Source organism: Lissotriton helveticus, chromosome 3_1 (assembly GCF_964261635.1).
Source record: "Lissotriton helveticus chromosome 3_1, aLisHel1.1, whole genome shotgun sequence".
Taxonomy (NCBI): domain Eukaryota; kingdom Metazoa; phylum Chordata; class Amphibia; order Caudata; family Salamandridae; genus Lissotriton; species Lissotriton helveticus.
Window position 1 is genome coordinate 1,654,424,385 of NC_136061.1, and position 21,937 is coordinate 1,654,446,321.

Genomic DNA, 21,937 nt, shown 5'->3' on the forward strand with positions numbered 1-21,937 from the left:
GACCTGTTGGAAATACTGGTTATCATATGTGAAGAAATTTTGCGTGAGACAAATTTCAAGGAGCTGAATTATGAAAAGTGTAGGAACCCTGTGGGGACGAGTTCTCTGATCAAGGATGGTCTCCATTACCAATAAAGATTCTCTCTGGGGGATGTTCGTATATAATGATTCAACATCGAGGGTACAGAGGGTCTCAATATTCTGGTTAAATGGATAATTCTCAACAAGGTTAATCATGTGAGTGCTGTCTTTTATATAGCATCTGGTCGTAGGGACAAAGTCCTTTAGGAAAAAATTCACGTAGTGGCCCAAAGGTTCCAAAACCGAGCCACAACCCGATACAATCGGGCGGCCTGGAGGCTGGTCTGGGCTCTTATGTACTTTAGGCAAAGTGTAAATTACCGGTGTTCTTGGATTGGGGGTGTTAAGGAAACTACTGTAGGCTCCCTACAAACCCCACCAAAGAAATCCAAGGCCTAATCAGAGTGATCACTACTGAAGCTCGTGATAATGGATACTTGAGTAAACATGAGTATGATTTCCTTAACACCCCCAATCCAAGAACACCGGTAATTTACACTTTGCCACTTTGCTATATAAAAGACAGCACTCACATGATTAACCTTGTTGAGAATTATCCATTTAACCAGAATATTGAGACCCTCTGTACCCTCGATGTTGAATCATTATATACGAACATCCCCCAGAGAGTATCTTTATTGGTAATGGAGACCATCCTTGATCAGAGAACTCGTCCCCACAGGGTTCCTACACTTTTCATAATTCAGCTCCTTGAAATTTGTCTCACGCAAAATTTCTTCACATATGATAACCAGTATTTCCAACAGGTCCGTGGAACCAGCATGGGAGCTATTTTTGCTCCAACGTTAGCCATTCTGTATATGGACTGGTTGGAATGCAACACAATTCTAGTAGACAGTAACCCATTTCACCAAGGCATCCTTGCATGGAGACGTTATATAGATGATGTCTTCATGATATGGGGTAATGACATCGAAGCCTTCCCAGCCCTACTACATTGGCTTAACAATAACTGCAGTGGACTCACCTTTACACTTACTCATAGCAAAACTTCTATTCCTTTCTTGGACTTAAACATCCAGCATGAGAATGGCCTACTTTACACCTCCTTATACCACAAACCTACAGAGAAAAACACGCTCTTAAGCTATAATAGTTGCCACCCTAGGGCCCTAAAAGATAGTTTACCTTATTCGCAGTTCCTCCGGTTGAGAAGGAACAATTTCCACAAAGAAGACTACTTCCATGAAGCTAGTCTCTTAGCAACTAAGTTGAGACATAGAGGCTACCCGCGCCGCCTCATAAAAACCTCTATGAAGCGTGCATGGTATTGCCCACGCGAGTGCCTCCTGGTCAACAAACCCAAACCTACTACAGACAAATTGGTGTGTGTCACCACCTTTTCCAGCATTTCCCATAAAGTCACAAAATCCATCAAGAAAAATTGGCACATTCTAAACTCGGGGCAACTGAACTGGGAACGCCCATTGTTTGCATTTAGAAAAAGCAAAAATATCAAAGATCATTTAGTGAGGGCAGCTTTACCATCACCTACCCCACTTAAAAGAACGATTAATGATCACTGGGCCATGACACCACTTAGGGGTCATGCGAAATGTGGAACATGTGTGGTATGTGATTTCACTGTTGAGACTAAAGAATTTGTTTACAAGGAAACCAAGAATGTGTTGAAGACGTTTACAAACTGCAATAGTTCTAACGTTGTATATGCAATCTTATGTCCATGTGATCTTATTTATGTTGGACAAACCAAGCAGAAAGTCAAGTTACGGATTTCCCAACATCGGAGCAGAATACGTTGTAAGACACCCAACGCCCCTTTGGTCGAACATTTCACTTCTAAGGAGCACACGGAAAATGATATCCGCTGGACGGTCATAAACCAAGTGACATTACCACCGAGAGGAGGCGACCTAGATCTCCTGCTCAATAAAGAGGAGTTAAAATGGATCATAAGGACAGATAGCCTGAACTCTGGTCTTAACCAGCAAGAGGACTGGACCACATTAATCTGATTATGATCTCTAATTGAGAAGAGAAAAGTGAAACTTTCTGGCCGTGCAGAGATTGTAAATAATGTACTCTAATTTTAATGTTACTGTAATTGTCACAATTGGTATTCTCTCACACAGATGTCACCACGTTGCACTATCTTCCCCTGCACACTGTTCCTACCTATCTATGGCTTTCACTCCCCTTCCTAAGATGGCCTCCAAGCCCTGGTCCTTTCTTTATTTTCGTGCCCACTATTCAGCCAATGGCTGGATATGATAAAACTGTTGGGCTCACATGACCCGCCCAACCAGGAAATCGAGGTTGCCGACTGATCCGGTAAGCATAGGACATGCCGCCTGGACGTCTTGATAGTCCCGCGCTACACCGGGCCCCTTTGTATTCCCTTGTCCGCTAATCCCTTCCCTTTACCGGCAGGCCCCCTGGTTCCAGGATCCCAGCGCGACGCGGCGCTTCCGGTATTACCCGGCGCACAAGGTAAGCACTGCTCGTTTCACGAGTAATTGCCTAGACTGCTCGCCTGCCTAGTCTACCTTTGATTTGATCCACACTTATAACATTAATTGTACATAGGTACATGTGGATGCAAGATTATACTCCTCAACTTCCGGACCCTCGACTTAGCATCCTTGATCCACTGGTAAGCCGCCGTTTAAAGATCCTTTTGACCGCCTAATTAAATTGCGTCCGCCTGTCCCCTTCCATAAGCGTGTGTACCCCCTCTTCTTCTAGATGATCCGACCAAGTGGATAATACCTCCCTGTTTGGGCCTTGTCTGCGCGCTCGTCCTGCGAGCTCTTAATTCAATTGCCCTGGATTCCAAAATAATAATATATAATCTGCATCATTGGTAAGACGCCTCCATTTTACGGTAAATTACCTTGATAGATGGTTGGTCCCAGCCCTAAAACGCTAATCCCTCCCTTCATCTAGACATACCAGTTCTAGCGGATTACCAATTATACTTGAAGTGATCCCGCGTCTAATTGAGCTCCAGTACCTTTACCCCTCTGGTGAGCCTTTTACTTCTACCCTGTTGTAGCCACATCTTCACAACTCACCTCGTATCACTGCGCCGTTTTTTACTTCTTTACTTTTTTGCTGACATGTTCTACAAATATAAAAATATATTGTTGCACTTCTTCCTTGATGTTCCTTGGTATCACCGCGCCTTATGTTATTTGATCTGCTTGCCACTCGGAGCTTTAGTCTTAATATCACTCACTCGCTCCTATTCACCTTACTATGCGCCAGAGAATGTGCCTCCTCACTTAGCCACAAACCTGGGGACACTATTATCGATGTCACTCGCTGTCTCCACCTGGATGCTGGTAAATCGGCCTGATAGTCACTATCATTATGTGCGTGAGAACTTAATGTATTTTTTCTGTCCCTCTTTCTTCTTTTTAGGCAAAAGAGGCTTTTAAACTAAAAAGGCAACCATTGTTTTGTCCTGATGATGGACCCCATCATTTAGTAAGGGGTCCGAAACGTCGTCGACCCAGTGTGTACCATATACCTGTGATATTACTTGTTACAAAAAATGTGTAATGGTACCTATAAGAAATTCTCTGTCTAAATTTGAACTTTTCAGAGTTTGTTGATTTTGCCTTACAAGCCCTTCTATGTATGTTGTTCGTGTATTGTTGTGGCTGGGTACAGGTTGTGCCCCACGCACGTGAATTGTTGAAGGTGTTATTGTGTTTTGTAAAACTTTGATTTAAATATAAATTTTGAGGACCTCTGCCCGGCTGGGCATGTCTTCCATAATATAGAACTGACTGAGTCTATATTCATTTGCAATTATTTTGTCTTGCTGCCAGGGACCATTGTTGTTTTCCATTCAACATACAATGGCCATGAAGTGGTTACACTCTGATGGTGACCTCATTCCTGCAGGGACTCGTGTGACAAGTAAAGGAAATGCCATTTTTTTCAAACCCACGAAATGCATTGTGGGATTCTCCTAAAATCAAACCTCACTGTGGCTTTTTAAAGCACACTTGCAATACTTAGCTATGGTTATCGACCTAAACAAGGTACCATATCGGACATATGCGGGTACTGCCTACATTGTGTTCCTTCTGCGAGGCTTACTCATTCCATGGTCAGGATTTGATGAGAAAAAAGAGCCCGTGCCTTAACTGATCACAGGGTCAAGGGCTACTGTTGATAATATGAGCCCACGGCAGGTACAGTTCTAATGTCCATTGGCACCAGGCGACCCCTGCACACAGACATTTAGTGGTAGGGGTTTGATCAGACATCTTTCACCTAACCAGTAAATACGGTAGGCAAGATGGTGTGCCTTCTGCAGTGCGCTCAACCAAGTCACATCCTGCTAGCCTTCTGTCATTGGGTGGACCTAAGAGACTTTGTTTTTTCTCATGGCCTTCTGCAGTACGCTCAGTGTCATCCCTTCAACGTGCATGAGAAAATCTCAGCTATTGAAAAACTGGCCCGCAAGACTAGTTCTAGTGATGAAAAGGTGACACTGCAGAAAGCTGTTCTTGAAGCCCTTGCACTGGATGCCAGAGGAAAGTGAATCCTCTTCAAGATCCTGTACTTGACCCACGAAAAGACTAGCTGGCTAGGATCAGCGACTCGTAATAGGACCAAGACAGTGCTATTCAGCAGGAAAAGGGCTGAGATGCAAACATTCAGGGTGCAATGATTAACAGGCTGGAACACACTGAACTTGGCAGTGGCACAACACCTAGACAGCTACAGGTCCGGATGGACACTGGACACCGCTCCTCTCTCAGCCCTTCCAGCTGCAGATGCGAACTTGTATGAATCCTCACCAGATGATGCCGAGCAGACACATATTCAGGCGGCCTGGCATTGACTTGAGCTTCACAGATGTTACTTACAGCCACTCAGTCATGTGACACTCTGGGAAGAGGCCAGGCCCGCCTCTCTACGGGACTTGGCCCGTCTCTGGAACTGAACGTGCTGTACTCGGGAAGTACCGGCCTTGTTTCTCTCTGTGCTGTGATATATCCCCTCTCACGGTAATGGGAAGTCAGAAATTACGGAAATAAACAGAGCATGTGCTGGCCATCTGCCATGTCTCGTTACCCTTCAAACAATGAACGCCTTGGGGATTATTTCGATTTTTTCATGACCATTTGTTCAAAATACAGAATGCGAGTGCTAAAGCTGTTCGTTTGTAGCACAACCTACTCTCTGCTGGAAACGGTGGATTCATTTTGAAGAAGTACAGCTGAAACCCTGTGAACACTCAGTGGCTGTACATATTTTGATCTCTTAGCAAAGAACACGGCTTACTGTTAAAAGAAGAGGTTTCAAAAACAAATTTTGTGTGACCTGCTTCAGGGTCTGTGATATCAGCCAAATAATGTATATAATAGCACTCAATCCTGGACAGCACACATTCTAACCTATATCTAAACAATATATATGGAATAAAGTACCCCCTGCCATACATTATAAAGCTATTGCAAGTCATTGAGGAGTTCACTTTTCATATAGAGGAATGAGACCAAAGGCAGAATTCCTTTATAAGGTTATGGAACTCCGAGGAGAATTGCAATATCCTTATCATGTATGCCAGACGGTACGTTATCCATATAATACATGGTCACTCCATCACCTTTCCCACAAACCACTTAAAACCTTGGTGCATAGCTGTTTCATATGAAAGAGCAAGCATGTTTGCAAACATGAGGAATAAAAATAAATCCTCTAGTGCAAAATTAACCGCATCAAAACCCTGTTCGATATTTGTTGCAAGCAGATCTTAGAAACAGTTCAATACAAGTCAGTTAAAAAAACAAAAAAACGTTAGTAGTTCGGAATGTGTAGAAACATGCAGAAAGATTCTAGATTTTCTCTAACTAAGGAGTGCGGGAAAAAAAACTTTCTCTCTGCTTGTTATTTTAAGCTAGAAAAATATAGCTGAAGAAAGAAAACCAGCGTTCCATTTCCGTTGATTTAAAGAGCTGCTTCACTTATGCTCTGTGACCTGACCTGCCTTTCACTTCGGCTGCTGGCTCTGGAAACAGGCATTGTGATGTCAAAACTTGACTGTAATAACTTATAATAGTCAAATTCTGATGTCCTTTCTTTATAATCGGCAACTGGGCGAATCACACGTCGCCGATTTATAAAGATATTAGAGGCCATTGAATATACAGGGATTACAGAATCTTGTGTATTATAATATAATAATGCGTACGGTAGGGTCCCATTTCTGCCATCCATCTGGATATTTATGTTTATCAGGATATTCCACTCAATCTTTATCCTTTGGTACAAATCTCAAAGTGTTTTTAGGTCTCGCCTAGACGAAAGCAAAGCGAAGCTTTGCTGTCTAGGGCGAGACGACTTATGTTGTTACTTCTGGGGGAATGAGGACAGCAATGTTGCACGCGCTTTCTCTTTCCGAGATTGTACCTCGTGAGCGCGCACGTCGTCACTCACGCATGCGCACAAAGAAAGCCATACACACTGCATATACACACACGCACCCCCCCTTAATCAGACACACAGCGCACACAGACAGACGCACGCACAAACACACTCAAACAGACACACGCGCATACACCCCACCCCCACTCACCCCTCCTCTCACTCAACACACTCACCTGTTCTGGCGGTGCTCGGCGGTGGATCTGCATCTCGGGCGGCGGTAGCGCTTTGCGGGGCTCTCTCACCACATGAGAGCCCCGCCTTCCCCATGCGCCCGGCCGCTCTTCACCCGGTCCCCCATCTCGGGACCGGGACTCAATGCGGAGCCTTCGTGGCTCCTCGGGCAGGTTTGGACAGGAGGGATGAACCGAAGGCTTTTGTTTGTGAGATGATAGCTGAGAGATGATGTCAGGGCATCTGGCCATATACCTTTATATCATATTTTTTTCTGTAACTTTTGGTTTCTCTAGATGCAAGTGTTTGATTTGTATTGCAAACAACCTTCGTGAGAAAACTCTACACTGTGACGTGCAGTGCTTAGCATGTTTACAAAAGATACATTCATATTCAGTAAACAATTCAATTTTAAGTTCAGTTTTATTTATTTCAGAAGGGCTCTCAAAAGCGCCCAAACCCCTGGCTCAAGCAATACAACAAAAGTGACTTTTTATCCCTCAACACTGAACCAGGAAACTGCAACACATAATTATTAAATTATTCTCCCATATCTCCCACTTAACAATTGGTTCCCGTGGGAGGGGCTTAAAATACACATAATACCCCCCCCCCCCCCCACCCCACCCCCACCCAATCACAGGAACGAGTCAGAGTTTACCTTTATATTATTTCCATGGCCTTTGTGACCCACTTATGGCACAAACTGAGGTTGGGGGGGTACGTGCTACTATAAATGGTTTTGTATTGTGAAAGGTTGGTATTCAGAGTGAGACACATAGAACAAGAACAACACGGGCAAGTTGTACTTAATGTGTGCCTGTGGTTGTCATTGGTGGGAACTACCCTAGTTTTGAAGGCGGATGTATTTTTCAGCATCAGATTTTGACTTTGAGCACTAGAGACAAAAACGTTTATTTATGTTTAAAAAGGAAAAATAAAAGGCATTGTCATTTGCAATGTCAATAGCTCAAACTCGCGTAAATGCGAGACCTATTGCATTGCAAATGCTTGTTATTATTTGTACTCAACAGAGCAATGTTAGAGGTGGCACTACTTTATAATCAATTTTAGGCCTCTTCTAACTTATAAGGCCTAGCACTATCCCTGAAATTAATTAATAGCATTGGAAGTAAAGATCCTCGTTTTCTTGCATTAACAAGACAAAAGATCAAACATTGAATCATTCAACGAATGAAAATTTGAATGTTACGTTAAAGATGTAAAGTATATTTTTGCAAACCTCACAACAGCACATATTTTGAAAGATATGCCCCAGGTAAGAAATATACTAACATTGTAAATGTAGTTAATGAAATGCCAAAAGTTAATTCAGAAACTGCCTTGTCTCAAATATCTTTGAATCTTTTAATGTTTATTTTTATTTTTTATTTTTTTTTAAAACCTTTATTTACGCAAAAGTGTACACCGCTATTTAGCCGAACATCCCGGGGGCACGGCAGCATATTGAAGACATAATATCACGGCATACATCGATCATATTTCCGATAGATGAGGTTTAATTTTACTTTTAAATCAGGATGAAGTCAAGAACGTAAAAAGCTCCAATATAACGTAAAGAAATGTGGGAATCAGGTGCCTAACCGTGAAACATAGTCATATAATGGGCGAGCCAAACAATAAGTCCTGCATAATGGAGACGATCACAAATAAGACATGGGCACCGCATCAGAGATGCAGGATATACATGCATACAATTACTACGAGCACCAATTAGGCGCCCGCCCAATTACACCAATAATGCAACAACAGCTAGGGCACAGATTACGACAAATCAATGAAAGCTCAGGGAATAATCCAACAGACTGATCCCAAACCCAGAAAAAGAAGAAAGTGAAAGGAAAACCAAAAGAGCGAAGAAAAAGGCCATAGAAACAAATTAGGAAAAAACCAAGAAAACCCCTCCCCCAACCTCCCACCCCGCACACCTGTAGATGGCTACGGCCTACCCCCCCTAGCAGCGTGCCTGTCGCCCAGTTTCTAAACCCGAAATATAGAAGAGAGAAGAAATAGAAAAGAGAGGAGAGATATAAAAAGAAAAACATTGAGGGGTCCCCAGTGCAGGCCCCTGGCCCCCCCCCCCCCACCGCCGCGCAGCATTTCAAACATCTCAGCACCGCTACCAAAATGTCAAAGGCAACAATGTAAATCAGGATAGTAGTCATCACTCCAGCTCCACAAGTTACTGAACCATGACAAAAGCCCCCCCGAGCAGCAACCGAAAAAACAGATCTCCATCATTCAACCCAGACCCACCCAGCCACAATATAAACAGATCTCAGTCCAGTTAGTGGAGGGTCTAACAATCAAGATACCAAAAATAATGCAAGCAGGTAAGTCCGGAGGAAGGCAGGGAATCTTGCAATACACCAGGACACGACACACTCGAAAGCCATCCACAGCCCACTCGGCGGGTCCAAATCAGGAGAACAGAGTCTGGTCCAAAAAATCAGTCATTTCGTTGAGTCAGGAGTGCATGACGACAGCATCCACCGGAGAAAGAACACGGTGTAAGACTCCGAGATAAGCACACCCGATGAAGTCTCCGATATTCCATGTACCCATGGAACCAGGTGTCAATGTGATAATCCGCCTTGGAACAAACAGGGAGACCCCCAAATACGAACTCCCGCTACTTAGCCACAATTAAAGTCGCAGCAACTCTCCACAGCAGTGACCCCACCAATACCTGCAGAGGGGATCACACAAGCGCTGTCTCCAAGGAGTATACCGGTAACAGACTTTTCCTCCATTCCAGACGTACCAGGGTTTGAGCACAGTGGCTATCGAATCCGGATTATGGACCACCAGCACATCGGGGGGCATCCGATTCCCACTCTCCGATCTTCAGCGCGTGCCACCATCGCCACGGACAGGCACGGCTCAATGAAGGCGACCGCACAAGCCGGGACCCCCAGCATAAGTGCCGCGGGGTGCACACCAGAGCAACCATCCCGAGACTCAAAAAAGGGGGGGGTTGAGTACCAACGCCACCATGCTGCACATCGTGTGGGCGTTCAACTCCATTTCCCGGCAATAGGTTACATATTCGCCCCCTGGATCTCAAAGGCGCCGTCAAAACTGTTATGGAGCAACCGGTTCCGATCACCTGGAGTGCGGGATACAATCAGGCGCACGCGGGTCACACAAAGTCATGTTAGGGAGACAAGGAGCTGCAGCGTGTCGTCCTGTTCCACAAAGCAGCAAGCGGAGGGGGGGGCCGCAACAGGCATAGATCGATGGCATAATGCGTAGATACACCAGGCTCGACAGAACGAGTGTTGGGTGTGTAGTCAGAGATGGGTGGGTCTCCATAGCAGTTGACCGACACCTTCCGGGTCCGTGTGGCCGCTGTTGTTCTATTCGCGGCCGGCAGCCGCATCACGCAGGGTCGCGGCTCCGGGACTCACGCAGGCCGCAATGCACGGGAGGGCATATCTTCGTCCTCAGGGCTCGGAGATCAGCCAGAGTCTCACACGGAGGGGCAGCGCACTCTCCGACGTTCGGGAGCCTGGCAGCAGCGCAGGAAGGATAGCGGAATCCGGCGGCAGGGGAAGAAGGTCGACGGAGCCGGGAGCCCGGGCGACCATCTTGGTCGCCGGTCTGGCTCCGCCCCCCCCTTTAATGTTTATTAATCACTAACTCAAACAAGAAATAATGAAACCAACTGCCCATACATATGTCAAATACAAGAGTTTACGGTGTACTTTTACAACGAAAGGAATACAGTGAGTAGAATTCCAAAGTTCTAAAGGAATGTGCTGTCTGGATGGGGCCGAGGTTATCAAATACTGGTTCAGTGTCACTTAATTGGACTTGTATTTACTCTCATATCATTTTCTGATGTTGGTTTGTGCTTACGTTCTCCTTTCTATAATTGCTCTATGTTGTGATGTAGTTAAATTAACATTTGGTGTTTGACAGCAATTTTCACACAGCTGTTCAGACCCATTCTTTGCATTCTGCCAATAAAAAATAATTGCTATTACATAGAAATTACCTGGCCTCCAATTCACAAAACTGCTTATTTATTCAGCAGATTTTGGATACAACACATTCAGTTATTGTACCTTACTTTAACAATTGTAATTCATTGCAATCACCTTTCAAGCAGTTGTACATATTTGATGCATTCAAGAGTCCCACTCAAAACGACTCCCTCGTAGACGGCAAAGGAAAAAAGCCGACGCGTTTCCAATCCCCCTCTGAGTTTGGGGATTATCGTCACGGCTGGACCACGGTGTAATCTGTATATTTTAAATACACAAAAGGGGGAGGGGGGGTAAAACGCATCACCATAAATTGAAGCTCTATTTCTGCCCTTCTTCTCTTTATGTAATGAATTTAGAAAGATGGATTCTGTACCTGTTGTTCGTTAACTTAACTCATTCTTGTAGTACACATTCTTTCTCCTTTTCACGTGTACCTAAACATATTGAAATAAATGATGTAAGTGAATCTTTGAGTCTGGAGTTTCGTTTGGTCATTGTCATGTCAAATTTGTTTGAAACTTACTTGGTGATTCTTATGCGTGTTTCATTCCTTTCTTTCGGTGATTGTTTCTTTGTATTTTTAATAAAGGCTTGCACTCCGCCCTACAAAATATGTGTTATATTCCATTATCTCCTTTGTTTGAACAACAATCTTTTAATCAGGCCAAAACATCAATGGACACTCCTCTTACTTGGAAGTGGCTTCCTCTCTTCTCTACTCAGTCACTATATGCTGACGCAACGTACAATTGGTTTAAGCCATCAGTTGAATTAACATAAATTTGTCGTTTCCTGCCTAAACAATTAAAGGGCTCTTAAATGCGAATTTACATTATGACCACTGTTTCAGATATCAATGTGTGTCATGCACTTTTTTGGATAGTGTGCTGCTCACTGGATTGTCTTAAAGCAGTTTCCCACTGCTCGTTGTTAACACGCGGCTATGCGCTCTTTGGTTCTTAAGTGGTTTTGCCAGTTAGTGTTTGTTATTCTAAAGACCGTAGCATATAAAGTCTCATAGGAGCAGTTTACTTAACACATTGCTCGGCGTAATGCTTACTTGTATGTATGTAAGCACTTACATTAAACAGGAATTCACTTCTCCTTCGATTTTCAACCTTACAGCTGGGCAAACACGCATCAATCTTTGCTTGTGCTGTCTCTTCCTTTATGAGGTTCGATTTCATTGGAGGACTATGAAAGCATTATGGGACTTGAAGTCCTGGTCCATTACATCAGCGCTTGGTTTAGTTCAGACATTTCATTTAAACCTTTTGTTGTGCAGTGGAATTTCAGAACTAGATACGCCTCTCTTTGATAGGAGGCTTTCCAAGTTCCCTCCACGTGGGGGCAATCTCACGTCAGATAGAACAGTCAATTCGAACTCCTTTTCAGAGTGATTGTGCTCAATAAAGTGTTGTACCATTGGTGCCGTTATTGTCCGATTTTTAATGCGTGAACGATGCTGGACTATGCGCTGGTTGATTTGCTGTGTCGTTTTACCAATATATATTTTGGAGCAGGGGCATTTGATTGCATAAACAATGTTTTTAGTTTTGCAATTGGTGAATTCCATATGGGTCCACTTGATGGAATCGTGTACAAATTCATGACCTTCAATCAGTCATGCTACCTACAGAACAATTGCTGCACTTGTGGTGACCTTGGACAAGTGGTAGGTTCCATTGTGCTCTTAGATCCATTGTTTTTACGGCTGTTGGGCCCATGTCTGCCCGAATTATTCTCTGTCCAATGCTTTTGTTTTTACGCATGGCGAATAATGGTTTTTCCATTGGGCATTCCAATTCAGTTAGGAGGTGCCAGTTTTTTCGAATTATTTTGCGATACTTGTTGGTATGAGGCCCAAACGTAGACACGCACACTAATTTGTTCAAGGGTGCTGTTTCTTTTTTAGTCAATACGGTTTCGCATGGTGTGTACCAAGCTCTTTTGACTGCGTGTTTTAACAATTTCCGAGGATAACCTCTGTCTCTTAATTGGTCACAACAAATTGTCTCATTTATCATGAAATCTTCTTTCCGTGCGCAGTTGCGTCTTATTCTCAACAACTGCCCATAGGGCAAGTTGTTTTTTAGGCTGCTGGGGTGGATGATTTGATATTGTAATATGGTATTCCTATCAGTTGGTTTATGGTGTAGAGTTGTTGTAAGTTTATCATCCTCAACAAATACTTCTACATCCAGGAATGTAAGAGCTGACCTGCTTTTTGTCATTGTAAACTTAAATGTCTGGATGCTTTGTGTTCAACCATTCGTGGAACTGTTCGAGTTGGCCTTCTGTTCCACACCATATGCACCAGATGTCATCAATAAATCTGTACCATTGTATAATTGATTCACTGAAGGGATTGTCATTGCTAATGAATCTTTTCTCAAATAATGCCATGAACAAAATAGCCATTTCAGGGGCAAAAGGACACCCCATGGCTGAGCCTTTAACTTGCATGTAGAATGTATTCTCAAATCTGAAACCAATCCGTTTGAGTGCAATACGAGCCAATTCCAATATAAACTCTGTTGGTACTCTTTGGGATCTTGTCTGCATCTCTAAATAGAATTCCATTGATTCCAACCCTTCATCTTGCGGAATTTGGGTGTACAAAGATGTTACATCAAATGACACCAACCATTGTTTGTTTGCATCAAATATCTGTCCTTCAATTTTGTTAAAAAAAATCGGTGGTGTTTCGAAGGTAGGATGGTACGGAGTTGACAAAGGGTTTAAAAAAAAATGTCAACGCACTTTGCGATTGGCTCCAACACGGATTCACACCTGGAGACAATTGGTCTCCCGGGTGGTTCTGCCAGATTTGTATGAATTTTCAGTAGAAAATAGATTACTGGGGTCCTGGGGTTTGATTTATTCAGGAAATCAAATTCCTTGGGGCCAAGGATCCCTTCTTCTAGTCCCCCGCTTAAGCTTGTCTTTGATTTCCCCATCGATTTGGCGTGTGGGATCTTCATTCAATCGGCGATACCATTCTTCATTAAGGATTTGTTTTTTGGCTTCAGTAACATACAGGTTTTTTGCCCATACCACAAGGGCACTGCCCTTGTCAGCCGGTTTTATAATGACAGAGTCTTCTTTTTGTAAATTCCTTATGGCTTCCTGCTGTTTTGTAATATTCATTTTGGAGAATTGTTTTTGTTTCTCTAGTTGGCCGATCGAGGACAAAACCGCTTGTTCAAATGCAATAACCTGTTTTGGCATCATATGGGACGGTGGAATTAAGTTGGACTTTTTGGTTAGACCAGATGGTTCAATATTTCCTCGTAAAAATAATGGCTGCCTCGCATTGGTTGACAAGTTGCAGATTATTGATAGATTTTCAGGATATTTACTGCCATCAAATGACACCCACTTAGATTTATTGTATGTAAATCTATAACGGATGGATGGTCTGAACGTCTAGCGTTTATGTAGCCTCATGGGCCAAATTTAGTCATTCATCAGTGAATTCAGTGGTTTTTAGTAACACAAAACGTCTAGTTAATGTGCAGGCGATCACTCTTTCAGAAACTGTACATGTGATCTACCCTTATACAATACATACATTTTACTATAGTTGGCTGAATGACAAAGTTCCGTTTTGCTGGGTTTGTTCACTTGAAATAAATGAAAGAGTTCTCTTCAGATTTTGTGCATACAGTATAAATACATTTTTTTGCTTAACTGTATTTTTCTTTTTACATTTTAAGTCCTATCCTTCCCTCTGCACAAATATTTGTTGTGAGGCAATGTCCCAAAGGGGCATGAAAATTCACGATATACTACAGGGGTCCTGCATGATTGATCAAAACCTGTGGTAAGGGATTTGTATATGGTGCATTCAGAACTTTAATGTGTAACTCTGTCCTTCCTTTTGAGATTAAATCTGGAATACTGTCCCTTTCAGGAGGTTGTATTTCCTCAAAGTTAGATTAGAGTTTAATGCAATAAATTAGTAGTGTGAATCATTAATACCATAAAAAGGTCAATGACCTCAATATATTTTCCCCAGGAAAAAGACCAGAATAAAATAAACTGAATAAATAAGATTCTAAACGCAATACAAAATAATTTTCTGGAGAACCATTTCAAATGCCTAATGTCGTATTGCGGTACCTGATGCTGAGAGTGGGGAGGAAACAGATCAAAAAGCTTGGCAAACATTTTTTTCCTTCGGATTGGTGGTATAGGCTTAGGACATATGCTCAATATGAATAGCTCGGTGAATAAGTATTCTTCATCAGCAAAAAAGGAAACCATTCTAGTTTGCCTATTCAAGAAAAAGAAAACTCAACGGAAAAGGGCAGGTGAGCACCGAATAGGAGGTGGGATGGTGGAAGTAAACACTGGGTTGGGCGAAAATAACAGATGAGGAGTGTGGAGCGGCTTGAAAATAAATTGGAAAAAAATGTGCTTTGTGTAGGATTGAGGCAAACACTGGCTGAGCTTAGGCGAGGGGAAGAGGGAGCAACATGGAAGAGTTTTGAGTCAAGAAGCTGCACACGAGTGTGTGAGAAAGAACCCTTGAATAGAAGCAGATGAAGAGGGCTGACCCTAAACCCCTCTGTGTGTGTGTGTGTGTGTGTGTGTATATATATATATATATATATATATATATATATATATATATATATATATAGATATAGATATATATATCTATGCATATCTTTTTAATAGATTGAAAAAGTTAGGTTGCCATAATTTCTAAAGATATGTATAGGTCGCAGTAAAAATGTCCCCTTTGGGCTAGTTTGATAGTGAAAGTTATTTGCCATGCTTTGAGAATCTCTGTGCGTCTTCGGGCTCGAAGGACCATCTCAACATTGGCATACAGAAGAAAATGTGAACTTTTTCTTTCCGATTGATGCTTCCAGGCTTCAATTTTATTTTTTTATTTTGTGAAAATGCAGCCTGTTTTAATTCAAAATCGGTCTGTTTGTAAGTGCTCTTTGAATTGAATGTCATTCCGTTCTACACATTTACGTCCCCCTCTGGTAATCCTACACAATGAATGTTTGGAGAATGCCTGGAAGAGTGCACTTGAAATCAATCCGGTGCACTTCTGACTGATTAACCACGATGCCGAAGAATAGTCTTCATCAGCGAGCAGCTCTTAAAGGCTGGGGGACCACTGCAGCCCTAAAGCTTTCAAGAAGTATATTCCTGTCAATCCGAATATATATCTCCCGGTGATTATTTGACTGAGCACTTGCTTTATCCAATTTCCTAAACAAATATGAAAAGCAAATCATTGTTATGATATGCGCAACCGAATGGGTGAACAAAAAATGCTAAATTAGCAAGTCCTTTTCAACATACTATATATTTATAATTTACCCAGTAAGTGCATTAGAAGTTTACAGAATCGAAACAGAAGTCTAAAATGTGCGTAATGTTAATGCAAAAATATAAAATAGAAGTATTTGCAAGTCTGACAAGGAATTGCAACCTTGTCTCTCTTTATGTGCGATAATTGAATTCAAAGATATTGAAACATTTTCCTTTATGGCAATGTTCCTGTGTTGAAAGCCTGCTTCTCTCTGGAAGTACTCTCTCCAGAATCAGATGTTGCTTCCACAGCGAGGTAGTATTTTGCCTTCCTCCGTGTAGGCCCGTTGTTAAGTTGGCGTTAAAAACAAACCGAAAAGGCTATGTTAGAATTGCTTGCAAATAGTCCATACCACTCACTGTGGGTTGCTTTCTAAACCATCATTTTTTCCCCATTGTGCCACTCAAGTCAAGAGGCTCGCCTTATACAAATCAGAGCTGACCCTCCTCATGCGAACTGTCCAGCCTGAACCCATAGACATGGCCTCTTCCAGAAAGCAACACAAGCAACCCTAGACCGGTTAAGCCCTTGTTAGGCCTTGTCAGTGAATTATGGCTTGGATCCTGTGGCACTGCAAGCAAGGGACCCACATCTGGGCATACCCTCTACAACCTCTATTGTTACATCAAGCACACAAAAGGCAGGCCCTTAGGAGTGGAAAACGACTGCCAGTGGTTTAGACCATCTGTAAGCATTCCTTTCATCATCATTTGTGTGTTTGAAGCACTAAAGTGCCCCAGATTTAAGCAAAGTGAGATCTGCACAACTAGTGTTTTGGGCGTGAGGTCTTCATGTTCTTCTACTATTATTTTACAAAATGAAAGGGTGAAGTGAATAACCCTGTGGAATTTCAGTAGAACATAATATTCTAGTATGTACAGAATGTGTCGGACTATATGTTAATTTGTTTAGGAAACCTTTGTCTCTCACATGCCCTCTCACACTCGTGGTCTCGCTCTCATATGGCCTCCGCATACTTCCTCTCACAAATGTTAAATTCATCAGTAGATGTCTTTATGTAATCTTAAATCCAGCTATGATGTTGGAATAGTGGGCATGCCACTCCCCCCCTGCCCTCGAGCAGGACCGCCCACTCTCCCTGTTCTCTATACACAGAGAAAATGACCCGGGTAGGGCGCGGCCTCACCAATCACAACGCTGCCATTGCAGAGTTGTGATTGGTGGAGGGAAGGGAGGCTGCCTTCCTGATGACGAGCGCTGCAGCCAGGAATTCAACGCAGGGAGGCGGGAGTTGGGAGTCTCGGGAATTAACAAAAAGCGGGACGGTAAGTTTTACCTTTTTTTTATATCTTTTTTTCCCAATAAACACCTCCCACCCCCCCGCAACCCATCCCCTCTGCGGAACGACGACCCCATTCCCCCCCCTTCCCTCCCTCCCTCCCCCCCACCCCGCCCCTCTTGCTTGTAATGCCGGCCGCGACTGCCAATCTGGGATCGGCAATGGCTGTAACCTTGTAGATTTTTTTCCGTTAACCTTGCTGATTTTTTTTTCCGATTAGAAATCACTTCACTGTTTCAGAGCACGAAATATCGAATATTTATGCAAAATCTTCTGTACAAGAGTGATGCTTTCAAGCCCCCATCCATTTTAGGCACAGCGTTAACGAAATAAATCCTGACAGCAGCGTAGCATCTTAAGAACTGTTGAATGTGATTCAAATGTCAAGATTTTACAAGAGGCTCTGACCGCCATTTTAAAAGAGGCTCCTGGGATGGCGTTATCCATCTAATGGATGCTTATGAGGAGCAGCTAAATGAATGTTTTGGCCCAATTCCATTTGGCTGACAAATACATTAACAAACGCAAACTCATTAGGGGTTAGTGACAAAAACGGTCAGTACACTAGCTCATGAAAGGCTTGCGAGTGGAAAACAAAAAGGTGGTGGTAATTACACTTGTCGACATCAACTGTGACCTGTGAAGCGGTTGTATCACAATCCCGAACACAAAGCTTCAGTTCTGCAGACACTAGCATGCCATAACTAGACTACAAAAACTACGGGTTGCTGCGGAAGGCGAGTTATGTAGCGAATGGCAGTGCAATCAAAGGCCCCCAAGATTTCTTTCCTTGAATGCACCAGAATTTTGTCATGCCATTACTGGTCCAAGAAAATAAACAGACACAGGAAACTGGGCGCAAGTGAGATGTTTACGTCACCAGTGCACTTTTCACTGCGAGATGGTGCCGCTACCACAGATCTATTTGTGAAACAAATAGAGAGCAGGCAGATACATAACTGGCGCAAGTCGGCTTTCTATCATGAGGAGAGACAGGATGACTTCCTTTATCGGATAAGGGCTTACAATTGTTCCCCTTGTTGGCAAGATAACCATTTTAATCACAGCAATGCGTACTGCTAGGGACAGCGGTAGAGGGCACCATCTATCCAGCTGGTGCTCAAGCACGGTGTAGGCCTTTCCATAATTTTCTCTTATAACAATCTCCGGGTCACGATGCACCCACACCCCTAGATATTTAACTGGTTCAGTTGACCGTACAAGCGGATATTACATAGGTGGCGGGCAGTATTCGCGGTCCAGGGGATTATCACCGACTTATCCCAGTTGATCGTGAGACCAGAAAACAGGCCAAAACAAATATATTCCTATATATATATATATAAGTAAGCGCACGTTTCTAATATGTTTAATTTCACAATGCTTGTGGGTATACAATATGTTTTTGTGACTATTGTCTGCATGCGTCCCTTGTAGTTGTTGCACAGCAAGCAAATCGATAGTCTGTTGGGCCTTTCGATTAAAAACATGCACATATTGTACATGTGCGTATTCGAATCCAACGTTGTGTATATATAAACACGCGCTAATGTTGCAAAGTGAACCAACTCCTCCCCCTCCATCCACCCACTTCCCGGTCTGCCATCCTGACACCAACTGTCCATCCTAATATTTGTAGACTATGCCATCCTGACACCAACTGTCCATCCTAATATATGTAGACTATTGTCTCTATGCGTCCCTTGTAGTTGTTGCGCAGCAACCAAATCGATAGTGTCTGTTCGGCCTTTCGATTAAAACACGCATGTATTGGACACGCACGTATTCGAATCCAACGTTGTGTATATATAAACACGCGCTTAATCGAATCCAACGTTGTGTCAACATTTCAAAGCAATTGGTGAATAACTTTCGGAGATCTAAGATTTTTAACAAATATATATATATATATGTGTATATAGTGGTTGCTCAGTATAACGTCCAAGCCTTGACCATTCTTCTCTGTATTAAGTATTATTTCCTGAATGTATTTCTTAGTAGCTCAAAAGATATTTTGAAAACTAAAATAAAAGTTTATCTAAACTGAAGCAGTTTAAGTTTGTCTAATTTTCTGTTCCCTTTAAACGTCTGTCATTTTAACAGATGATGTCTCAGGCGGAAATGCAGCAAAGAGACCTAATAAAAGGTATTGAATGCCTTCCAACTGGGGGTCACCTCACTTCTTTGGATCAAGATCTTTTAATGCTAAAAGCCACTTCCATGGCCACCCTGAACTGCTTAAACGACTGCTTCCACATCTTACAGTTGCAACATGCGTCCCAGCAGAAGCGCGCCTTTACGTCAGGTAAGCAGTTGTGTCACCATAGAGGGTGTCAATGGTTTATACCGACGCCGGAGTAAATATATGCCTGTGCATGTAAAGTATTGTTTACTTATATTTGTTTTGTTACAGGTTATAATATTTAGCTTATCCCTTTTGTCTCGAGCCTTACCTTAAAAAAATATGGTTTGCAATATTCAGAATATTCAAAATAAAGACACACATTTCAGTATTTTATTTAGCCTGTTTATAACCAGGAGCATCATATCAATTCACATAAAAAAAATAGAATACAGGAATATAAAATGTAGTAATAAAATGCTGTGTATAATAGTGACCACGTTGTAGGCTAAAAGAATAATAATAACCCATATAAACACTAGAAAAAAAACATTAATAGCATGTATATGCCCAATTCAGGATGGAGGAAATAACAAAGAAAGATGTAAATCATGCTGTTGGTGGGGACACTTAAGGATTTTGGGGTGACTTTGGCCAAAGCTAATATGGTGGCCCTATTTCCAACAACTTTGGATTTATGATCAATTTTAAGCTAAATCAGGTCTTTAAAGTGAGTCTTTTTAAAATTGGTAATCATAACTACTGTTACAGTGCATAGCAATAAAATAGAATAAACCTTGAACAATAAGCAAGAAGTTGAACGTTTAGCTAAAAACGATATTAAGTTTCAAGTAAATAATACATTGTTTGCTAAAATTGCCTACTCTGAAAGATGTCAATAATTGTAATAAATGAATGGCAAGAATAATACAGTATGAACAGTCTCCAATGTTTAATATGTAAAACAATGAATACATAATCAGAGGCGCTACTGTCTCTTAAAATCAGGGGTCTAAAATCGTGAAGCACTTTACAAAATAATCCATCAAACACTGCAGTTTTTTAATAATCTTGTATGCAGTGTCAACCAAAGGGGGTCAAGTGTCAAATACATATATGTGACACCAGAGAAGAGAACGGAGAGAGAAAAGCATATGAGGAAGGGTTGTAGGAGAGAGGAGGGCTAGGTAAAAGGTGGATGGTGAGGAAATGTCACTTCCACAGATGATTCGATACAGAAACCAGGGTTGAAGGCAAGATTGAAGCCAAGACTGTTTCTGTGGGACACGAGGTTTTCAGTTGCAAGAAGGCAATTAAATGCCTGAGGGGACTGCTGCAATACTTGGATTTGTATAGTGCGATTAATCAATCAACAAGGGTTTTGTATAGTGCAGCTGCTCACCCGTGAGGGTCTCAAGGCGCTGGGGGGGGAGAGGAAGGGGGGGAGATGGGTCTGCTGATCCGTCTGAGTTCAGTCGAAAAGCCAGGTCTTGAGATCCCTTCTTGAATTGGGTCAACAACGGGAATTGCCTGAGGTGGAGGGGGAAGGGTGTATAGATCTTGGTGGCAAGGTAGGAGAAGGATCTTCCTCCAGTTCCTGTGTCTTGGATCCGAGGGATGGAGGCAAGGGCTATTTGGCGGAGCACAGGTGTCTGTCTGAACGTAGAATGCGAGGCGGTGGTTGAGGTATGCTGGTCCAGCGTCGTGGAGGGCTTTGTAGGCATGAGTGAGGAGCTTGTAGGTAATTCTTTTGTTGACTGGGAGCCAGTGAAGTTCATAAAGGTGTTTGATGATATGGCTTTGGCAGGGGATGTTGAGGACCAGTCTTACTTTGGCGTTTCGAGCGTTCTGTAGTTCCTTGAGGAGTTTCTGGGTGATGCCGGTGTAGAGTGCATTGCTGTGTGGGTTGGCACGGTGACTAGCTGCTTCAGTCCGATGTTGGTGAGGTTCTCTAGAAGGGAAGCAGTGTTCTGGTCGTGGGGGTTTTCCAGGTGGAAGTTGAGGTCACCGAGTAGGATGTAGTTGGTGGATGTGAGGGCCTGGGGTGCAATAAAGTTGACAATTTCGTCAGTGAAAGGCGGGTGGGGACCAGGGGGCCCATAGATGAGGGTTCCAAGAAGAGTTGTGTTTGGGTTGGTCTGGACCTGGAATTGGAAATGTTCCATCGTGTTATTTGGGTTGTCCGAGTGGGAGGTCAGGCGGAGGGAGTCCTTGTGGACGATGGCGATGCCTCCTCTCTCCTGGTCTGTCGGCACTGACCCGTGAGGGTTTCTACGCACTGTCCATAGGCACGATCGAATCACCAGTACTGCCACATAGCTGAATGTGTGCTGCAAGGATCCATTATTCCTGATTTTAGTATTACCTACCCTGCTTGTCACACTCCTAAGTTCTAGCTCACAATAATGATGGTCAGAATTCAAATACATCAAATAATTATGCTCGTGAATGTAGGACTTGCTTAGTTTATTATATAAAAC

General features: G+C 42.8%; 1 protein-coding gene across 2 annotated transcripts in view; it reads left to right on the forward strand.

Annotated features, from left to right (window-relative positions):
* Positions 1-21,937, forward strand: part of OSBPL11 (oxysterol binding protein like 11) — a 294,199-nt gene that overhangs the window by 92,936 nt on the left and 179,326 nt on the right. For both annotated transcript variants that reach the window (XM_078682428.1, XM_078682429.1), the window contains exon 6: positions 19,439-19,640. In XM_078682428.1, coding sequence (XP_078538554.1) covers positions 19,439-19,640 — 202 coding nt within the window. The remainder of the gene's footprint in view (positions 1-19,438; positions 19,641-21,937) is intronic.